The 17,826-nt window shown below is 40.8% G+C and overlaps 1 protein-coding gene across 1 annotated transcript; it reads right to left on the bottom strand.

The window, feature by feature from the left end:
• Positions 1-1,400: 1,400 nt before the first annotated feature.
• Positions 1,401-7,661, bottom strand: LOC308286107 (regulator of G-protein signaling 13-like; the record flags this gene model as incomplete). Its single annotated transcript, XM_080727064.1, has 5 exons — positions 7,530-7,661; positions 6,284-6,343; positions 3,079-3,140; positions 2,771-2,937; positions 1,401-1,577 (listed from the first exon to the last, which is right to left on the bottom strand). Exons 1-5 carry the CDS (start codon positions 7,607-7,609, stop codon positions 1,401-1,403), a joined length of 546 nt encoding a protein of 181 aa, XP_080583190.1. The 5' UTR covers positions 7,610-7,661.
• Between the last annotated feature and the right edge of the window lie 10,165 nt (positions 7,662-17,826).

Genomic DNA, 17,826 nt, shown 5'->3' with positions numbered 1-17,826 from the left:
CTCAGCATCAAGGGTGGGATTGGGTCCCTCCCTGCGACATACTAGCATCATGTCCGGGGGTGTACGTGTACATCAAGCTGCCTCACGCTACAGAAACAGGAGATAGGCTCCGGCCTCATGGCTCGGAAAGGCTCACATAGGGTGGTCAGGGAAGGCCAGGAATCCAACGGCAGGCACCAGAGCCCATATACAACGTGCTCCCCAACTACTCAGCCCATGGGCTGCCACTACAGTAAAGCCTATGGTAAAGCCTTTGCACCCTCACAGTCAACACACTCTCATACATGTTGTTTTTCCTTCCCCGTCAGCAAGAAAGCTTAAATATTTGTACCCTATTTACTTCATTGATCAGAGTACCTCAGGTGTCAATACTAGGCCCCCCTCCTTTTCCCCCTTGCTCTGCACCAAATATCGCTCACAACACATGTCATGTTGTGAGCTTGCGGTTCTAGCTATATTTCCTCTAAGAGACAAACACAGCCAGTTATGCTGAAAGCCATTACCGCGGAATTGTCGAATAGAAATTCATCAGCAGTGCGTGTTCCCAGGAAGAGCTAATTAACATCCACCAGGGACGCGCAGAGAATCTTAGAGAGGCAGGGGCTGACATTTCAAAACGGGCCTTTTGGTGAAATATCGGAAATAGCCGACCTCCAAGCTCACAACGCGTCGCAGCACGACACGTTGTGAGCTTGGAGGTCGGCTATTTTCAGTGCGTGATACCACACTGAACTAAGCATAATCAATTTCTTTCACCATAGTAAAAAAACTGCATTCATGGTCTCGAGAGGGCACTTTTTACAGACAGATAAAGGGGCAGGGGCTCAGGCCTCCCTTGATGTCTATGTGTGCACGTACTTTCACTTCATTTTAAAAAGCCGCTATATGTCCCATGTTGTTGTTGTACGTAGCAGTCCAGCTCAGGGGTCATCAACATGTCTGTCCATACACAGACAAAATGTGTCAGTGGACTTGGTCTCGTCCGTCGATTTTCTGTTTTACGCATGCCTTTAAATGTTCCTGACCGTAATACTTATTACTGAACGTCAAGCCTCCAGGGCTTCTTCAGAATACGCATGACAATGTAGGCTACTAGCGCCATACCACTAGCACTAGTGGGTCTCAAACGTTTTATTTCCAAGGACCCCCATAACTCTGAGAGGGTACAAAAAACATTTGTGCCCTCTCAGAGTTACAGATCTGTTATGTCCATTCAATTTCAGGGCTATAGCTCTTTGTGTCTCTGCTAAAATCATTGCCCACTCATTTTTGTACGTCCATGGCAAAAAAAATAGAATTTTGACAAAGACGTCCACCACAACAAGCCAGCATGGTGATGACCCCTGGTCCAGCATTGCATCACAAGCAGCCTCGTTGAGTTTCTCCTCTTAAACGTCCGTCTATGTGTCCTGCCGGGAGCCCAGTAACGTCCGGTACACGTCGGAGCGGAGGAAGCGCGGGTACGAGTCCCTCTCCATCAGGCTGTAGACGATCCTCTGGGCGTCGGTGAAGCACGCCTCGGTGGGCGTCTTCACGTTCCGCCGGGTCAGCTCCCGGGTCTTCTGGTCGATGTTGATCTGGATGAGAGGGAGACAAAGGAGACAACAAATTTAAATTTAAATTCATTCATTCATTCAATCATTCATTCAAAGGGACGAGGTGTTGACTGCAAGATGTGTTTGGGTCTTTTTCTGACATTATTGATAGATAGATATACAGTAGTCCAGGGGTCTTCAACGTGTTCAGGCCAAGGACCCCTTAGTTGAGAGAGATGAAGCAGGGACCCCCACAACCTTTTCATAGATTCCATTTCATCTATTGACTGCACAATCATCAGTGTATTTTGGATTCGTGTCAATTTGTGTTTTCATATTTAACCACTTGAACCATCAATAAACTTGACCTTTCACTTTGTACTTAGTCTGCTCTTTTTACCCTCTACACCAAACCTCTTTGCCGAAAATAGACGATCTCAAGCTCAAAGGTCGTCGGGATCAGCAACCTAGGTGCCCGGACCACCACGCCAGAAACCGCTTATCTCCATATTTAAACTTTTTGAGTTTTATAACATTTTTAAAAAAAAAGGTAACTTGACGGCCTACTGGCGTGACACAAAATAATCAAAAGTACCAGATCCCTAAGCTCGGAGCGCATTTTGAGCTTGTAGATCTGCTGCTTTTTCTGTTTTTAGAATTTGAATTCTGAAAGTTCTGTATCGGATGTGGTGTTGTGTGTACAGGTATTAGTATACATGTACAGTATTTTAGTATACTTTTTTGCCATTTTCTTTTTAACAGAGGAGCAGATGTACTCACTATGGTTGGGATTACCGGTAGGTTTAGAATTACGGTTAGGGGTAGAGTTAAGGTCGTGGTTGAGGTTTAGGTTAGGGTAAGGTTCAGGGGGTGTGGGCGCGCGCGTGCATGTGGGTGTCAAACGGATAGACACACAGACACACACACACAGAGAGAGAGAGAGAGAGAGAGAGAGAGAGAGAGAGAGAGAGAGAGAGACTACAGTATATCATTGTTGTCGGGTGGAAACCTTCTATGTCCAAAACCGTTCGTTTGTATTTATCATTTTCAAAATGTTTAAACTAGTGAAAACAGCCAACCTACGAGCCTGTAGATGTGCTGTCTTCACTACTTTTGTGCGACGGCCTTGTATGATGAAGCAGGGCTTTACTTTACAAAAAAACTCACAAATTTGAAACTTGGAGATACAAGGTTTCTGCCCGACAGTGACGATGCCTGTCACGACATACACACACCTCTCTGGGAGCCCCGGCTTGGATGTAACGTTTGAAGATCTTCTTAGCCCTGGAGGACATCCTGAAGGAGGACCTGATCTTCTTGTAGTCCTCACACACCAGCCAGAACTCCAGGTTCTCGTCGCTGAACTCCGACTTCAAGAAGGTCTGGAACGTCACCATGCCGTCTAGAACAGAAGAAGAACGACAATCAAAGCGCTGTTTGAAAGGGAACGCCGGCTGCATATGAAGTGTATCACAAATACAAACAGTGAAAACTAAAGTCGTTCGAGTGTTCTTTATACTATTTTATTTTATTGATAGCTTACATTTGGAGGCGAGCAGTCTCTCCAGGGAATGGGACCACTGGGACATCTCGGAGAAACTGAGCCTGTAAAAGAAGCAACATTAGTTGGATCAGGCACGTGCACACATAGACATCAAAGAGGACTTGAGCCCCTGCCCTTTTATCCGTCTGTAAAAAGTGCCCTCTCCAGACCATGAATGCAGTTTTTGCTATGGTGAAAGAAATGCAAATGCACTCTTTCCATGCCATACCTGAAGGCAGCATTCAAGAGAACTCCCCTGAACTTGAACGCAGCATTAGGGTGGATCTTAAATGACCTTTTTTTGATTTTCTTGAGTCTCACCCCCCAATTATGTTCCAATGTACAAAAAACTGCTTTGGTTAAAATTTGGTTGAATTTCAAGCATATTTAGAGGTAGCTCAATCAAGTCAAAGATTGTACATTGTATTGGTCAAAATCGAATTGCACTGCAGGCACATTTAAGTTATACATTACAGATTATTCTTATACTAAGCACAGAAATTATATTTTTTAAGCTTACAAATCTAAACACAAATCTGATTACATGTTTGTCATATGTCAAACCAGAATTAATGTATTGTAGGAAATAGCAAAGCAAAGAATGACAAATTGCTATTTTTCATTTAACGTGCACAATGACTTTATTGCACACTCTTCAATCATACTCACAACACACAACAAGCACACAGCCCCACTTCCTTGTTTACCCCCAAAACCCCCGAAAGTCACTGCAGTACAGCAATTCAGTATTTACTGATCAATTAAAGTTTGTTTACGGCTATCGGGATACTTTTGCCGATAGTCCTGCACAATTTGCAGCAAGTATTGGAGTTGGGACTCATCTTTAGTAATGAGACCACAATATTCTTGTATTAGGGCAACCCCACGCTCTGCATGATCATTAACAACATTCATCGCCTTCACTACAGCCAGAGCTTCTTGGTAGTCCTCCCTGGGCTCCCACTCAAAGAACCTTGGAAAAAATCTTCAATGTTCTTCCTTGCAATTGTTCCAAGGTCAACAGTAATTCTCTTCATATGCCCCTGTTCACCATAAGTGATTGGAAGACTTTTGAGAAGCAGCTTTAGACACCTCAGCATTGATGAACCGGATACCTCGCTGCTCGAGGTATCCGGTTCAGAGCTCCAGGAGCTACCCATCATGCCCGTTGGATGGCAAAGGTTATTTATTGTATGAAGATCAGGATGTTTCATGACCAATTCAAACTGACCTTCAGGGAAGAAAAAGCATGCATGGATTTGTGCATTTTTGCAGTTTGCATTTATGTGAAGGCATAGATGATGCGCTCCACTAAATGACTCGGCAGCTCTTAAAATCGTTGCTGGAATATTCATCAATAAATGCTGAGGTGTCTAAAGCTGCTTCTCAAAAGTTTTCCAATCACTTATGGTATTTGGCTCCAGAGATCGTCGGACTTGCATTGTTTAACAGTCAAGTGAGCGCGCAAACGAAGAGGCTGATGGTGAGAGCCATGAAAGATGGAAATGAAGATCATGAACAGGGGCATATGAAGATAATTACTGTTGCCCTTGGAACAATTGCAAGGAAGAACATTGAAGTGCTTTTCAAAATGATGGATCTCCCAGATGACTTCCTTGACGTTGATCCCGATGAGTGGGAGCCCAGGGTGGACTACCAAGGAGCTCTGGCTGTAGTGAAGGCGATGAATGTTGTCAATGATCATGCAGAGCGTGGGGTTGCCCTAATACAAGAATATTGTGGTCTCATTACTAAAGATGAGTCCCAACTCCAATACTTGCTGCAAATTGTGCAGAACCATCGGCACAAGTATCCCAATAGCCGTAAACAAACTTTAATTGATCAGTAAATACTGAATTGCTGTACTGCAGTGACTTTCGGGGGTAAACAAGGAAGTGGGGCTGTGTGCTTGTTGTGTGTTGTGATTGAAGAGTGTGCAATAAAGTCATTGTGCACGTTAAATGAAAAATAGCAATTTGTCATTCTTTGCTTTGCTATTTCCTACAATACATTAATTCTGGTTTGACATATGACAAACATGTAATCAGATTTGTGTTTAGATTTGTAAGCTTAAAAAATATAATTTCTGTGCTTAGTATAAGAATAATGTGTAATGTATAACTTAAATGTGCCTGCAGTGCAATTCGATTTTGACCAATAAAATGTACAATCTTTGACTTGATTGAGCTACCTCTAAATATGCTTGAAATTCAACCAAATTTTAACCAAAGCAGTTTTTTGTACATTGGAACATAATTGGGGGGTGAGACTCAAGAAAATCAAATAAAGGTAATTTAAGATCCACCCTAACGCAGCATCTTATGTTGAAAGAATTCCCTCTCTGTGTAGAAATCAAGCATCGCAAATAGCCGACCTCCAAGCTCACAACGCGTCGCAGCGTGACACGTTGTGAGCTTGGAGGTCGGCTATTTCCGACACCAAAAGGCCCCTTTAGAAATGTCAGCCCCTGCCTCTCTAATATTCTCTGCTCGTCCCTGAGTTGGATCAGTGGTTCTCAAAGTGGGGTTCAGGGACGCCAAATGCACCTGTATACAGTAGGTCTGTAACTCTGAGAATGTGTACAGTACAGGGTTCATTTGCTTCCATCCGTACACACTCAGAGTATTGAGAGTCCTTGAAATTAAAAGGCTGAGAACTGCCGGACTGGATAGGCCCAGGGACGTGCTGGCCATTGGGAAAAGCGGGACAACTCCCGAACGGCCGGTTCATTCCCGGCCAGTCCAATTGTCAAGTTTCAAATTTGTAAATTTTTTCGCAAAGCAAAGACCTGCTTCATCATATGAGGCCGTTGCACAATAGTAGTGAAAACAGCAGATCTACAAGCACACAACGCCTCGCACCGCGAGGCGTTGTGTGCTTGTAGATCGCTGTTTTCACTAGTTTAAATCATTTTTTAAATGATGAATACAAAACAAGCGGTTTTAGACATGCAAGGTTTCCATCCGACAACGACAAAATATAACTCATGTAATTGGCCCACTGGCTTGTCACTTGTCATGATCTGAAATGGCAAATCTTTGAGTAGCAGCCGAGAGAGATCTCTCTCTATAGCGCGCAATGAGGGCCTCTCCAACTCTTTTTCCCGGGCTGAATCAGGGGCCCAGCACGTCCCTGGGGCCTACATATTTCACACAGGAGTTCTAGAACCTTGAAGTGGTCTTGTGTTGTGTCTCTGTCTACTCACCCTTCAGTCTTTGAGCCCTCGGACGACCTGCAGTGCCAACGATATCTGAGGTTGCATCCCCTGCAAAAACATTGCGAAACAAAATGAGGCTCACTTCACCGCTACAATAGTTCCTCTCCCCACACTGCTTACTTAACCACATATAACCTATATTCTGGGCAGAACAGTAAGCCGAAATACCAGATCTATTAGCTTGCAGAAAGGTTACAGCATTTCTGGCAAAGTGGGGAAAAAGGAGGGGGGTTGTAGTATTAGAGACCCTTGGGGTACTCCGGTCAACTAAGTCTATTATGGTGATTAAATGGTTTAAGGCAAGAGTCTTCAACAGCGGGTCCGGGACCCCTAGGGGGTCCCCAGAGTTACTACACGGGGTCCTCCAAATCTTTGAGTGATAGAAACTCTTTTTCCTTATATTAACTACTTGAACCCTAGTGTCCATATTCTGAGAACTTTAGACGAAAATAGACGATCTACAAGCTCAATAGATCGTCTATTTTCGGCAAAGAGGTTTGGTGTAGAGGGGGAAAAGAGCAGATATGTGATACAGAGGTACAGAGTGAAAGGTCAAGTTTATTAAGTATAGACAGTTCAAGTGGTTAAATATCTGAAAACACAAATTGACATGAATCCAAAATACACTGATGATTGTGCTGTCAAACAATGAAACTATGGAATCTCTGAAAAAGTTGAAGACCCCTGGTTTAAAGGAGTAGTTCACACCCCAAAATGATTTTTTTCTATTGATTAGTCACACCATGGAGACTTGAGTTCAATAATGTTTTTTTTTTGTATTTGTCACATTCCTAAGACAGAAAATGTATTATAGTAAATTTACCCCCATTGATTCTGGATGGGGACCCAAATATATTTGTGTGATAATCAATGTGGGTAAATTTACTTGACCCTTGACCCTCCATCCAGGGCCTTATTTGGGTCCCCATCCAGGCCCATGCATTTGGGTCCCCATCCAGAATCAATGTGGGTAAATCTAAAAATCTATAAGAAAATAAATTATATATATATATATATATATATATATATATATATGTATATATATATATATATATATATATATATATATATATATATATATATATATATATATATATATATATATATATATATATATATATATATATATTATTGAACTCAAGTCTCCATGGTGCGACTATTCTAATCAATAGAAAAAAGTCATTTTACTCCTTTAAGGTAACAGTTATGTAGACAGATTAAGTTGATAACTTACTTGGGCTTTCTTGTTCTGCTGTCTTTGGTGTCCATATTGAGTTCCTGAAGCTGCCTCTGCTCTGATGAAGCTACAGGCATTGTGAGGACATGGGCATGGGCGTACGCACGCCGGGGTGTGTGTATGAGTATGAGTGAGTGATGTTCAGTTTCCGCTGTGCGTCTGTCTGTTTGATAAGCCTCCACCAGCCAGCAGTGGCATATATATAGAGGAACTCAGCCCCGTTATGAGGTTGAGTAGCGTCAGCAGACCGTTCTGAACTAACCGCAGAAATAGAGGAAGTTGAGTAGATGACGCTATAGCCGGCTCAGACTGGTGCTGGCTGCTATCTGTTTGAGTATTGTTCTGAAACCTTGCACAGGTCATCACTTGGCCGCGGGATGCAAATGGCCGGTGGAAAATTCAACAACAGACAGATAGGCAAATGCCTTCCCGTCCTAGGTGGTGGTGGTACAGGTTCTCAAGAGTCACGAGAGTGTTCAAAGCCACTGGAAAGTGACACTTCCCTTCAGTGGTGTAAAGTAACTAAGGCACATTTAGGCCTGCTCAAGTACAATGTTGAGGTATTTTTATTTTACTGGAGCGCTTCCATTTTTCAATACTTTAGCCCCAAATAGGCTATGATAGTACTTTTACTCCACTCCACTAACCCTAACTTTTGCCGACATACAAAGCATACATTAACATTAACCAATGCAACAATGTAGGCCTATACTTTGGCAGTTTTAGGCCATTTCAAAAGATTACTACATTTGCAAAACTTGTGAAATGGGATGTTCTGCAAAACGAGGGCTTTTACTTTTAGGCCTTTAAGTATATTTTGATGACAAAATATACTTTTACTCAAGTAAAATACCAGACTTTCAGTTGTAACAGTGTTCTACCTTGTGGTATTAATACTTTGATTTAATTACCAAATATAAGTAACCTATACTTCTTCTAACACTGCTTTCCTTCAATGATGGAGGGAATTTCAGCACGTGTTCATGTTATTTGGTGGAACCTTTGAACAATGGGTGCCATCATCATCCATGTCTAACTGTTGTGATATCACCATTAGCAGCACGGGGAACCCCTTTAGACGTAACAGTCTGATTCTGAAGATAATAGCATGTTCAGTTTGTTATGTTGTTTTACATAACATTCAATGTAATAACATATATCACTAATTCAATATGTCTTCTGTAAACTGGTATGTCAAACATTATTCCTTCTGTAAGCATACTTGTTTTTTATTATTTTTCTTTTGGGGTACAATCTCCTGCACATATTGTACGTTGCATTGTAGACTGTATTATTCTGTATATAAAAATCAAATCCATTTTCTGTACATTTCTCTTTATAAAGTTTGTACTTGTTTACTTTTCCGTATAACCTGTATTATACCCTCTTGCTATATCTTGTTTGTTATGGTCTGTAGAGCATGTCACGCCAACATACAACTAAAACCTCTCCAACCTCTCCTCCTCAAGTTGTGGCGTATTGATGACGTTAGTGATGAAAGCCTTAGTCACCAGCCAACATTTATCAGCAGCTGTTTTGTGACGATGACGTTTTTAAAGTTTGTGCAGAAGGTGCACATACTGTACATACTGTACAGCACGTACATCATGGTGCTGATACAGAGCAGGAACATTTACATTTGAATGAATTTGCATGCAGCCAAAGGCCTCACCATGCCTGCAGTGGTGTAAAGTAACTAAGTAGATTTACTCAAGAACAACATTTAGGTGTACTTTACTTGAATATTTCCAATAGGCCTACTTGTACTTCTACTCCAAAACATCTCGGATCAAACTTTTACTCCACTACATTTATTTGAACACTTTAGGTACTAGTTACTTTGGATATTTTGATTATTATTAAAAAAAAACATACATCTACAAGCTCATCTACAAGCTTATCTACAAGCTCACAGCGCATCGCTTCGCGACGCATTGTGAGCTTGTAGATCTGCTATTTTCAAAAGCCTTCAACTAGTACTTTTACTTTGGGTACTTCAAGTACATCTTGATGCTACCGTAATACTTCTGTACTTTTACTCAAGTACATTTTGAATTCCGTATTACGGAACACTTCTACATTGCAGTATTGATACTTTTACTTAAGTAAACATGTGAGTAGCCTACTTTTTTCACCACTGCTCATCGTGCCTGGGAGTATGAATGCACATTCAGAACTGCACACTGGAAGAAAGATGCCTTTTAAACTCATCATATAGAATAGGAAAAAAGAACAGAACCCAATGTCCTTGTGCTGCAGTGCCAATACACATTTGATTTAATTCATCAGTGTAGAATAAGAGCTTTGCTGCATGTGAGCAGGTTCCTTTAGAGAAATAGTGGGGAAGAATACATGTTGGTGTATTATTATGACGTTTCATGAAATGAAAACATTCAAGTTCAAACATTCAACAGTAGTGTAGTGCCTTTTAGTCACTTGAACCCATATTGAACCCATATGTCGTAATAGCATAGACGAATCTACGCACTTCCAACACGGCACGATGTGACGATGCATTGTGAGATTGTAGAGTAGATTTGGTGTAAAATGTACTGTATAGGGATGGGCATTTTGACCTTTTTTGGCAAATGTTTAACCTTTGGACTGTGGGTGCGGGTAACCGTTTATTACGTCATATCAATAAATAAAGTATTGTAAGTATTGTAACATACATTAGGTCTATATCTCATTCTGTAAGGTTGTTTTCTTCTATATTGTATTATGAGCGACAATTAGATAATTCCCATTGATATTCTGTTCACATTTTTATTGTGTTCTATAAGACTCAATTTTGGTTAGGGTTAAGGTCCTTAAGGGTTAGTGACACTCTTTTAACCACACCATCTCTAGTGTAGAGGAGAAAATAAGTGTTTAAGTAAGCTCGGTAAACAGAGAATATACTGTAGGTGTTTAAGTGGTTTCCTCCATTGCTTCATCAGGCACTATTCGTCTCGGTCGGTATAAGACTCAAATGGGTGCGTTCAAATTCACCCAAAGTGGAAGCGTTTACTGTATCTGCTTTCCTGTAGACATGCACTTGTTTATCAGGTGTCAGCAAGCAGCAAAGTATGTCAGCCTCCGCAGCACTGTTTGCATGAACAGGAAGTGGAGACGAGAGTGCCACAGACACTCCTATTAGCTGCAGAGAGGACATGGGACTAGGTGATAGGTGATATTTTTACAACATAATATTGTCGCAGGGCTGACACAACCTTGTATCTCCATATATTGTTTTGTTGTGTTTTGTCCTAAATTAATGCCCTAGTTTTGTCAAACTATGGCGTCAAACAAAAGTAGTAAAAAATTGCACGATCGACATGGCGCACAATGCGTTGCGTCGCGGCGTGCTGTGAGCTTATAGATCTGCAATTAGTTATTTTTTCTTTTTTTTAAAGATTTGTTTTTGGGCTTTTATTGGATAGGACAGTAGACTGACAGGAAATGGGGAGAGATGGGGAGTGAAAAGCGACAAAGGTCGTCTGGATCGGGAATCGAACCGGCGATGCCGTCAGGCATCAATGCCTATGTGGCAATGCCTATGTGGTATGCGCCTAGATCAGCACCTATAGACCAGTAGGCCAGCAGGCCTCAATATAAATAAGTAAAATGAGTGAATGTGAAAGTCTGTCTGTGGGTGGCTATATTGAACCACTGAGAAAGTATCAACAAGAGCTTGTGAATACATTGGCTCCATTGGAACACCGATTTAATTTTTTTATTTTTCAAAAAAGTAACAGTTTTGGACATACAAGGTCTCCGCCCGACGGCGACGGTATATAGGTTATATTTAACGGAAGAAGAGGGTTAGCGCTGCATGCTTCTGACGGCTCATATGACAGGTGCTCTTTATCAGGGCAGCAGGTGAAGACATGCAGAACGAACGGAATCCAGGACGTCTTGATAAAACAGTCCCTAAGTGCTGCAGAGTCTGGGGGACTATTTATCAAGCAAGACATCCTGGATTTCTGTTTAGCACAATGTTTATGTTCTTTTGTTTCCAGTCATCAATACAGTGTTTTTTTTTTTTCAATACAAGTTTTTTAGTAAAGCCAGCTCATTACCGTACTTCTAAATTGTTTTGTGCATAGTCTTTGAAACTTTTTCTTTCGTGCTATCTATAAAGTTTGTCTTCTCCCCACATCCACAGAGAGGCGCATGCAACTGGAGTTTTCGACACTCAAGGGGAAGTTGCGGTTAAGTCTGTGAAGTACAGATGCATAATCTGATGATCCATTCAGCAGTCGCTCACGGCAAAACACCCAAAACAAAATGTCCCACTCCCACGTACTGGCAGTCGGCATGGTCACATGGTGAGAAACCAAACAGTTCCCACTTCCACTTTCCCTACGCAGCAACTCACTCAATATGTTTGATACCAGATACTCTGTGATGGCACACTTACCTATAATGCAAAATACACACGTTGTATTTATTTTTGCCAGACCCAGGGGGTCGGCCTACAAAAGGCTTTGTCGGTCTGTCGGTCTGTCGGTCCCTCTTTTCCTCAGTGTGCCTGTGTTTGCCTCTGACTGCTCATCTGCCCCTCCCTTCCCTTGCTCGGCTGATTGCCTTGAGTGCCGTCACCTGTACAGGACCAGCTGAGTTGAGTTGGCTGACGAGCTGCTGACACTATAAATTCCTCAGCCCATCTACAAGCTCAGAAACATTTCCAGCTGCTCAGCCTATACAATCCTGTGTGTTCATGTGTTAGTTCAGTGCCATACTAGTGAAACCCCCCCCCCCCCCCCCCCCCTTCCTTGCATTCTGATTTTCATTGCGGGTCTGGCAGAACCAGGTGACCTGGTCTAGTTAAACAAAGCAAGATAGCACTCCTTTTGTGATTTTAGCATCCAAAGTATTTGTAGGTCATAAATTCAATTCAATATGTCCATGTTTCCAACAATATATATATATATAAAAAAAATACAATATAATATGATATAAATAATAATAGTTCATGTATTTTTGGACTTGTTTTGTACAGTGTGTGATTGTGTGTTTCTTTTGGCTTGGTTTGCATGCCATGTTTTACATCGCTTACATGCAAAAGAGTAGCTAGCTATTACGATCAGTGATGTACTCCAAAATGTATCGTCCAGACCTACAGTACTGCAGACAGTAACCATAGAACTGGGCACTTGAGAAACACTGGGCACCAATTGGGGGGAGAATTGCAGCAACTGACCCCATTCCATATATCAGGGGTTCTCAAACGTTTTTGTCTCAGGGCACCCCATAAATATGTTTTTTAATCCAAGGCACCCCTACATTATAATTTTCACTCCCAGCACCTTATATTTATAGCATATCGTCGTTGTCGGGTGGAAACCTTGTATGTCCAAAACCGTTCGTTTTGTATTTATCATCTATAAAATGTACTAAACTACTACTAAGCACACAACGCCTCGCGATGCGAGGCGTTGTGTGCTTGTAGATCTGCTGTTTTCACTAGTTATGCGCGACAGTCTTGTATGATGAAGCAGGGCTTTGCTTTACCAAAAGACGTACACATTTGAAACTTGGAGATACAAGGTTTCTGCCCGACAGTGACAATATTTTAGTGATGTTGTGAGGAAAACGTTGACATAATAGCCATTTTGGTTAGAAGTTCCAGAACTGACTGAAAATAACTTTGTACATTATTTAGTGTGTACTTTGTACACACTAAATATTTTTTCAAGTGTCCAAATGAATTCCAAATATTATCAAATTATCTCGCGGCACCCCTGGACTGCCGTCACGGCACCCCAGGGTGCCCCGTCACCCACTTTGGAAACCCCTGCCCTATATTACGTTTTAGGACCCATTTCTAATCACTCATGAACAATGAAGCACATTGTTGGCATTCTGCATTTTCATTTACAGCAAGATGCATTTTGCCCTCCATAAAGCATCCATAAGATGCTGCGTTCAGATTCAGAATACACAATGCATGATAGACAGACCAGATGGAAATGTGAAAAATGTCATTTGAATCCTACAATTGTGAACATTGACTTTTGTGCGATGTCGGGTCACCCATAGCCATACGATACTTGTTGTTAAAATAATGAAACATTATGCTTCAGACAAATACATAATACTACAGATTGACACGAGAGCCAGTAAGCACAATGCCCAGTTCTCCCCAGTGTCCAGTGCTCCTCTATTCCAGACTACCTGCCAACGTTGCACACTTACCAAAACATTGTTTGCATGAACAGAAAGGGAGAACCAGGTGAAGTTAGGAAGGGACAGGTGCATCACAAGGGGCAGGACAATAGCACCAGAGGTGGGAAGGCTATAGACAGCAGCCATATTGCAAATAAATTGGGCTTCCTCATAGGTGTTAACAATGATTCTAAGGAAGACTCTGTTCCGTTTAGTGTATAGCACAGTGTTTCTCAAACACTTTAATTTCAAGGACCCCCATAACTATAAGAGTTACACACCCATAAGGGGCCATTTGGAACCGCCATAAGGAACCATGAGGGTCCCCCGGACCCCCAATTCGAGGTTTACAGAGAGCCAAAAACATGCGCAATGTCAGCACCCCTGACTCTGTTTGATTAGATTGGAACATCATTGATTAGAATCATTGGTAATACCTGTGAAGGAAGTAAAGAAGAGGCCCTTTTTTTTTTTACAATATGGCCTTTTTTTAACGTGCAAAGTAGCCTACACAACAATGGGAAGTTTTTATGTGTTTTTTACATTGACGTACATAAAAACCTCCCGACTAAGGCTGAAGGCATCAAATGAATCCGAGCTGCTCTAGGGCCTTCCTTCCCACCACTGGTCGACATGAATATATGCAAAAGTCATCAACTATCATGAAACATTCAAATCTCTCCGCCAGCCCAAACTCAAAACATTGCAGGATTCTTTCTTTGTGTTTCACTGAGCTGTTCTTTGCACCGTGAATCCAATTGAACATGCTTTGAGGCCAAAGACTGCAATATTAATTTGTCTGCCATTTCAAGCCTAAAGCCTCACTTGTGCCTCAATTTTATAGGCCTAAATTAAGCCTTATTTGATACAGTGCTGCTTTGTGCTTTCATCTGTGGATGAGCCTTTCTTTTTTTCACAGCTCACAGCGCGGCACTCGGTGCCGCGCTGTGAGCTTGTATATCTGCTATTTTTCACTGGTTAAAGCATTCAATAATTCTAGGCCTAAATGGGTTAAAGGAAATCTCTATTTCTTTTTTTTTTTTTTTGCTGTAAATACACATCACACAAAGGTGAAAAGTCACTTCAAATGTGCAGGTTCCAATAAGCAACTTGATGTCAGGTCTTTTCTCCTTGCCCGTGCATTGGAGCTGTGAGCTGTCTACTCTCCAGCTGCTATGACACTGTTGCCATCTGGTGTTTACTAGACTACAAGGCCATGATGTACTGTAGGCCTACACTACAGACATACATACACACAACAGGCATTATGGAAATTAACTAATACATACAGTATACAGTACACAAATACAGTACTTGAGTTGAGGGATAGTTCACCTCCAAAACATTTTTTTTCCTATTGATTACTCATCCTAAGGAGACATGAATTTATGGATATTTTTAGTTTTTGTAAGATTCCTAATGCTGCATTCACACTGAGAGAAGCCAAGCTAATGCTTGGCTTGGTAATTCAATGTAATGTCTATGGAAACCAGCTCGTAAAATGTCCAAGCTTTTTTTTCGAGCATGGAAATTTTAAAAGCTGGTTTGCATAGAGATTTCATTGAATTACCAAGCAAACCATTAGCTTGGCTTTTCTCAGTGTGAATGCAGCATAATCCAATAATTTGATGACCAGCAGTGGTTCCCTATGGATCAAGAGCCTGCTTATTTGTTCCCTATGACATGTGACCAGTGGCGTAGACAGAATTGAACCACCGACTAGGCCTGCGCCCATCTGGGTGGGCACAGGTGGGCATAAAAAAAAATCCATGTTTTTCGGGTCGGATCGGGCATCCTGGTGCGATTAGGGTCGGGTTTCTTTGCATAATTAAATAATCAATTAATGCTTGTTTTGCCTTCAATTTCATTACAAATAAAATTAAACCAATCACTCATTCAGTTAATAATGCCTCCAACCATGCAAAAGAATGGCATATTAGAGAAGAAGCTGTTAACATGACGGCATGAGATGCTTATTTTAATTGACAACACAACACTCCTGTTAGGACAAATGTAGGCTATATCACAGAGAGATTATAAATAAATAAATAAAATTGGGTGGGCACAAAAACGAAATGGGTGGGCCTAGGCCTAGTCAGGCCCACCCGTGGCTACGCCCCTGCATGTGACATAAAGTCTCCGCAAATTATTGGCTTAGGAATAGGACAAAAAACAAAAAAAATATCCATGAATTCAAGACTCGATCCATGGGGTGAGTAATCGATAGGAAAAAAAGTCATTTTGGGTGTGAACACTATAGATAGAGAACTATAGGCATGGATCTACAAGCTCACAACGTGTCGCTCTGCGATTAGTTTTGAACTTATAGATCTGCTATTTTCAGCATACAATCAAGTGTAAAATCAGGCATTAAGATGCCATCAAGGCCCACCACAAGCCGACAAAATCAACTGTAGATTTAGTCGACTTAAACTAGACTAAAACTAAAACATTATGACTAAAACTAAATGAAATGTTATTCAAAAGACTATATGAGAAAAAACTCCACGCACAAATGCAAAAAAGGGGATTTAAACGACTATGACAAAAACAAATGTTGCTGTCAAAATCAACACTGCATTTGTTGTATTGGTACTTTTACTTACATAAATGATATGAGTACTTCTCCCGACTCCCTCCTCTGCCAACCAGCATGTTTTGCATCTCATTCAAAATGGCCACACCCAAACGTCAACATCACCTGCAGTCACTCTGTCTAGTTTGAGATAATGATTCAAGTCACATCTGATTTGTTGTATTATTATAGCTACAATACGTATCCATTTGAACAAAATCTGAACATGAGACAGAAATGTAACAATAGATTCATATATTAATTTTAATTGCAAATAATAAATTAGACTTGAACAATCAAATCTCATCAGACAAAAAAAGTGGATAATACTATTTACAGGAATCAGGCATTCGTGGACGGGGGGGATAAGAAAGCATTATCAACAAAGAATGCTGTTGCACGTCGGCCAGATTTATTTTTTTGTAAATAAATGAATGCCCTACTTGGCTACTTCGTCATACTACAGTGTCACACAAAAGTAAATTTGAATCCAGAAAAGTAACAGTTTTGGACAATATTATGATCAATGTCGCAGTACAGTGCATAGATACAGTATAAGATGTTTATGTCTAGACTAGAGAGTAGAAATGCACTCCTAGGGTAAATTATTTACAGTAAACTAACACCCATTGCTGTGCGGCTATGGGTGCACGAACGCTGTTCAGAATCAGAATCCTTTCTCTACATCGGGATGGTAGTATAGGTCAGTGGTTCTCAACGCATAGGGGACCCTTTGGCTCTGTAACTCCGAGTGTTACAACTGGGACCTCAATGAATTTAGTACAAAGGACCCCAATGTAAACAAGCCATTGTGCTTTCTTGGGTTTAAATCATATTAGTAGACCTTGTATCTGAAGTGTACTGTACTGTGCTTTTCTGCGAATAAAGTATTCAATCAATCAATCAATCAATCAATCAATCAATCAAAAAAAGAAAACTGATTGTTTGGTTCCAGTTGCATGCTCTGAGAGTTAAAATAACACTGATGATTTTACAGTGTAGAGTTGGGTTCCCAGAGATTAGAAAACATTGGGGTCTGTGGTCTAATATACAAACAGTATCAAACTGTTGGTCCTTGAAATGAAAACGGTTGAGAATATAAAGCAGACATTGTGAGTCAGTGGGCCTGTTTAACCCATAGACCTGGAAAGCCAATATGTTCTTATACCTTTGAGTCCTTTTTATATATATATATATATATATATATATATATATATATATATATATATATATATATATATATATATATATATATATATATGGACTCAAAGGTATAAGAATGTCCTGGCCACTGTCCTGGTTTCAAATTTGTATATTTTCTTTCATACATTAAAGCCTTTCCTCATCATACAAGAGTGTCACACAAAAGTATAGTGAAAATAGCAGATCTGCAAGCGCACATAATGCCTCGCAAGTGCGTAGATCTTCTATTTTCACTTTTTGTAATCGTTTCTGGTTTTAGACATACAAGGTTTCACTCTTTTTTCTTTTCTTTTGTCAGGTTTTAGAAGGCTTTTTAAAAAAAATAGGCCTCAGCAGGTCTAAATGGGTTTAAGAAGAGCCAGACGT

This window comes from Nannobrachium achirus, assembly GCF_963921795.1.
Source record: "Nannobrachium achirus genome assembly, chromosome: 5".
Lineage (NCBI taxonomy): Eukaryota > Metazoa > Chordata > Actinopteri > Myctophiformes > Myctophidae > Nannobrachium > Nannobrachium achirus.
The sequence above is the reverse complement of the archived record's forward strand: the minus strand, read 5'-3'. Positions and strand labels throughout refer to the sequence as shown.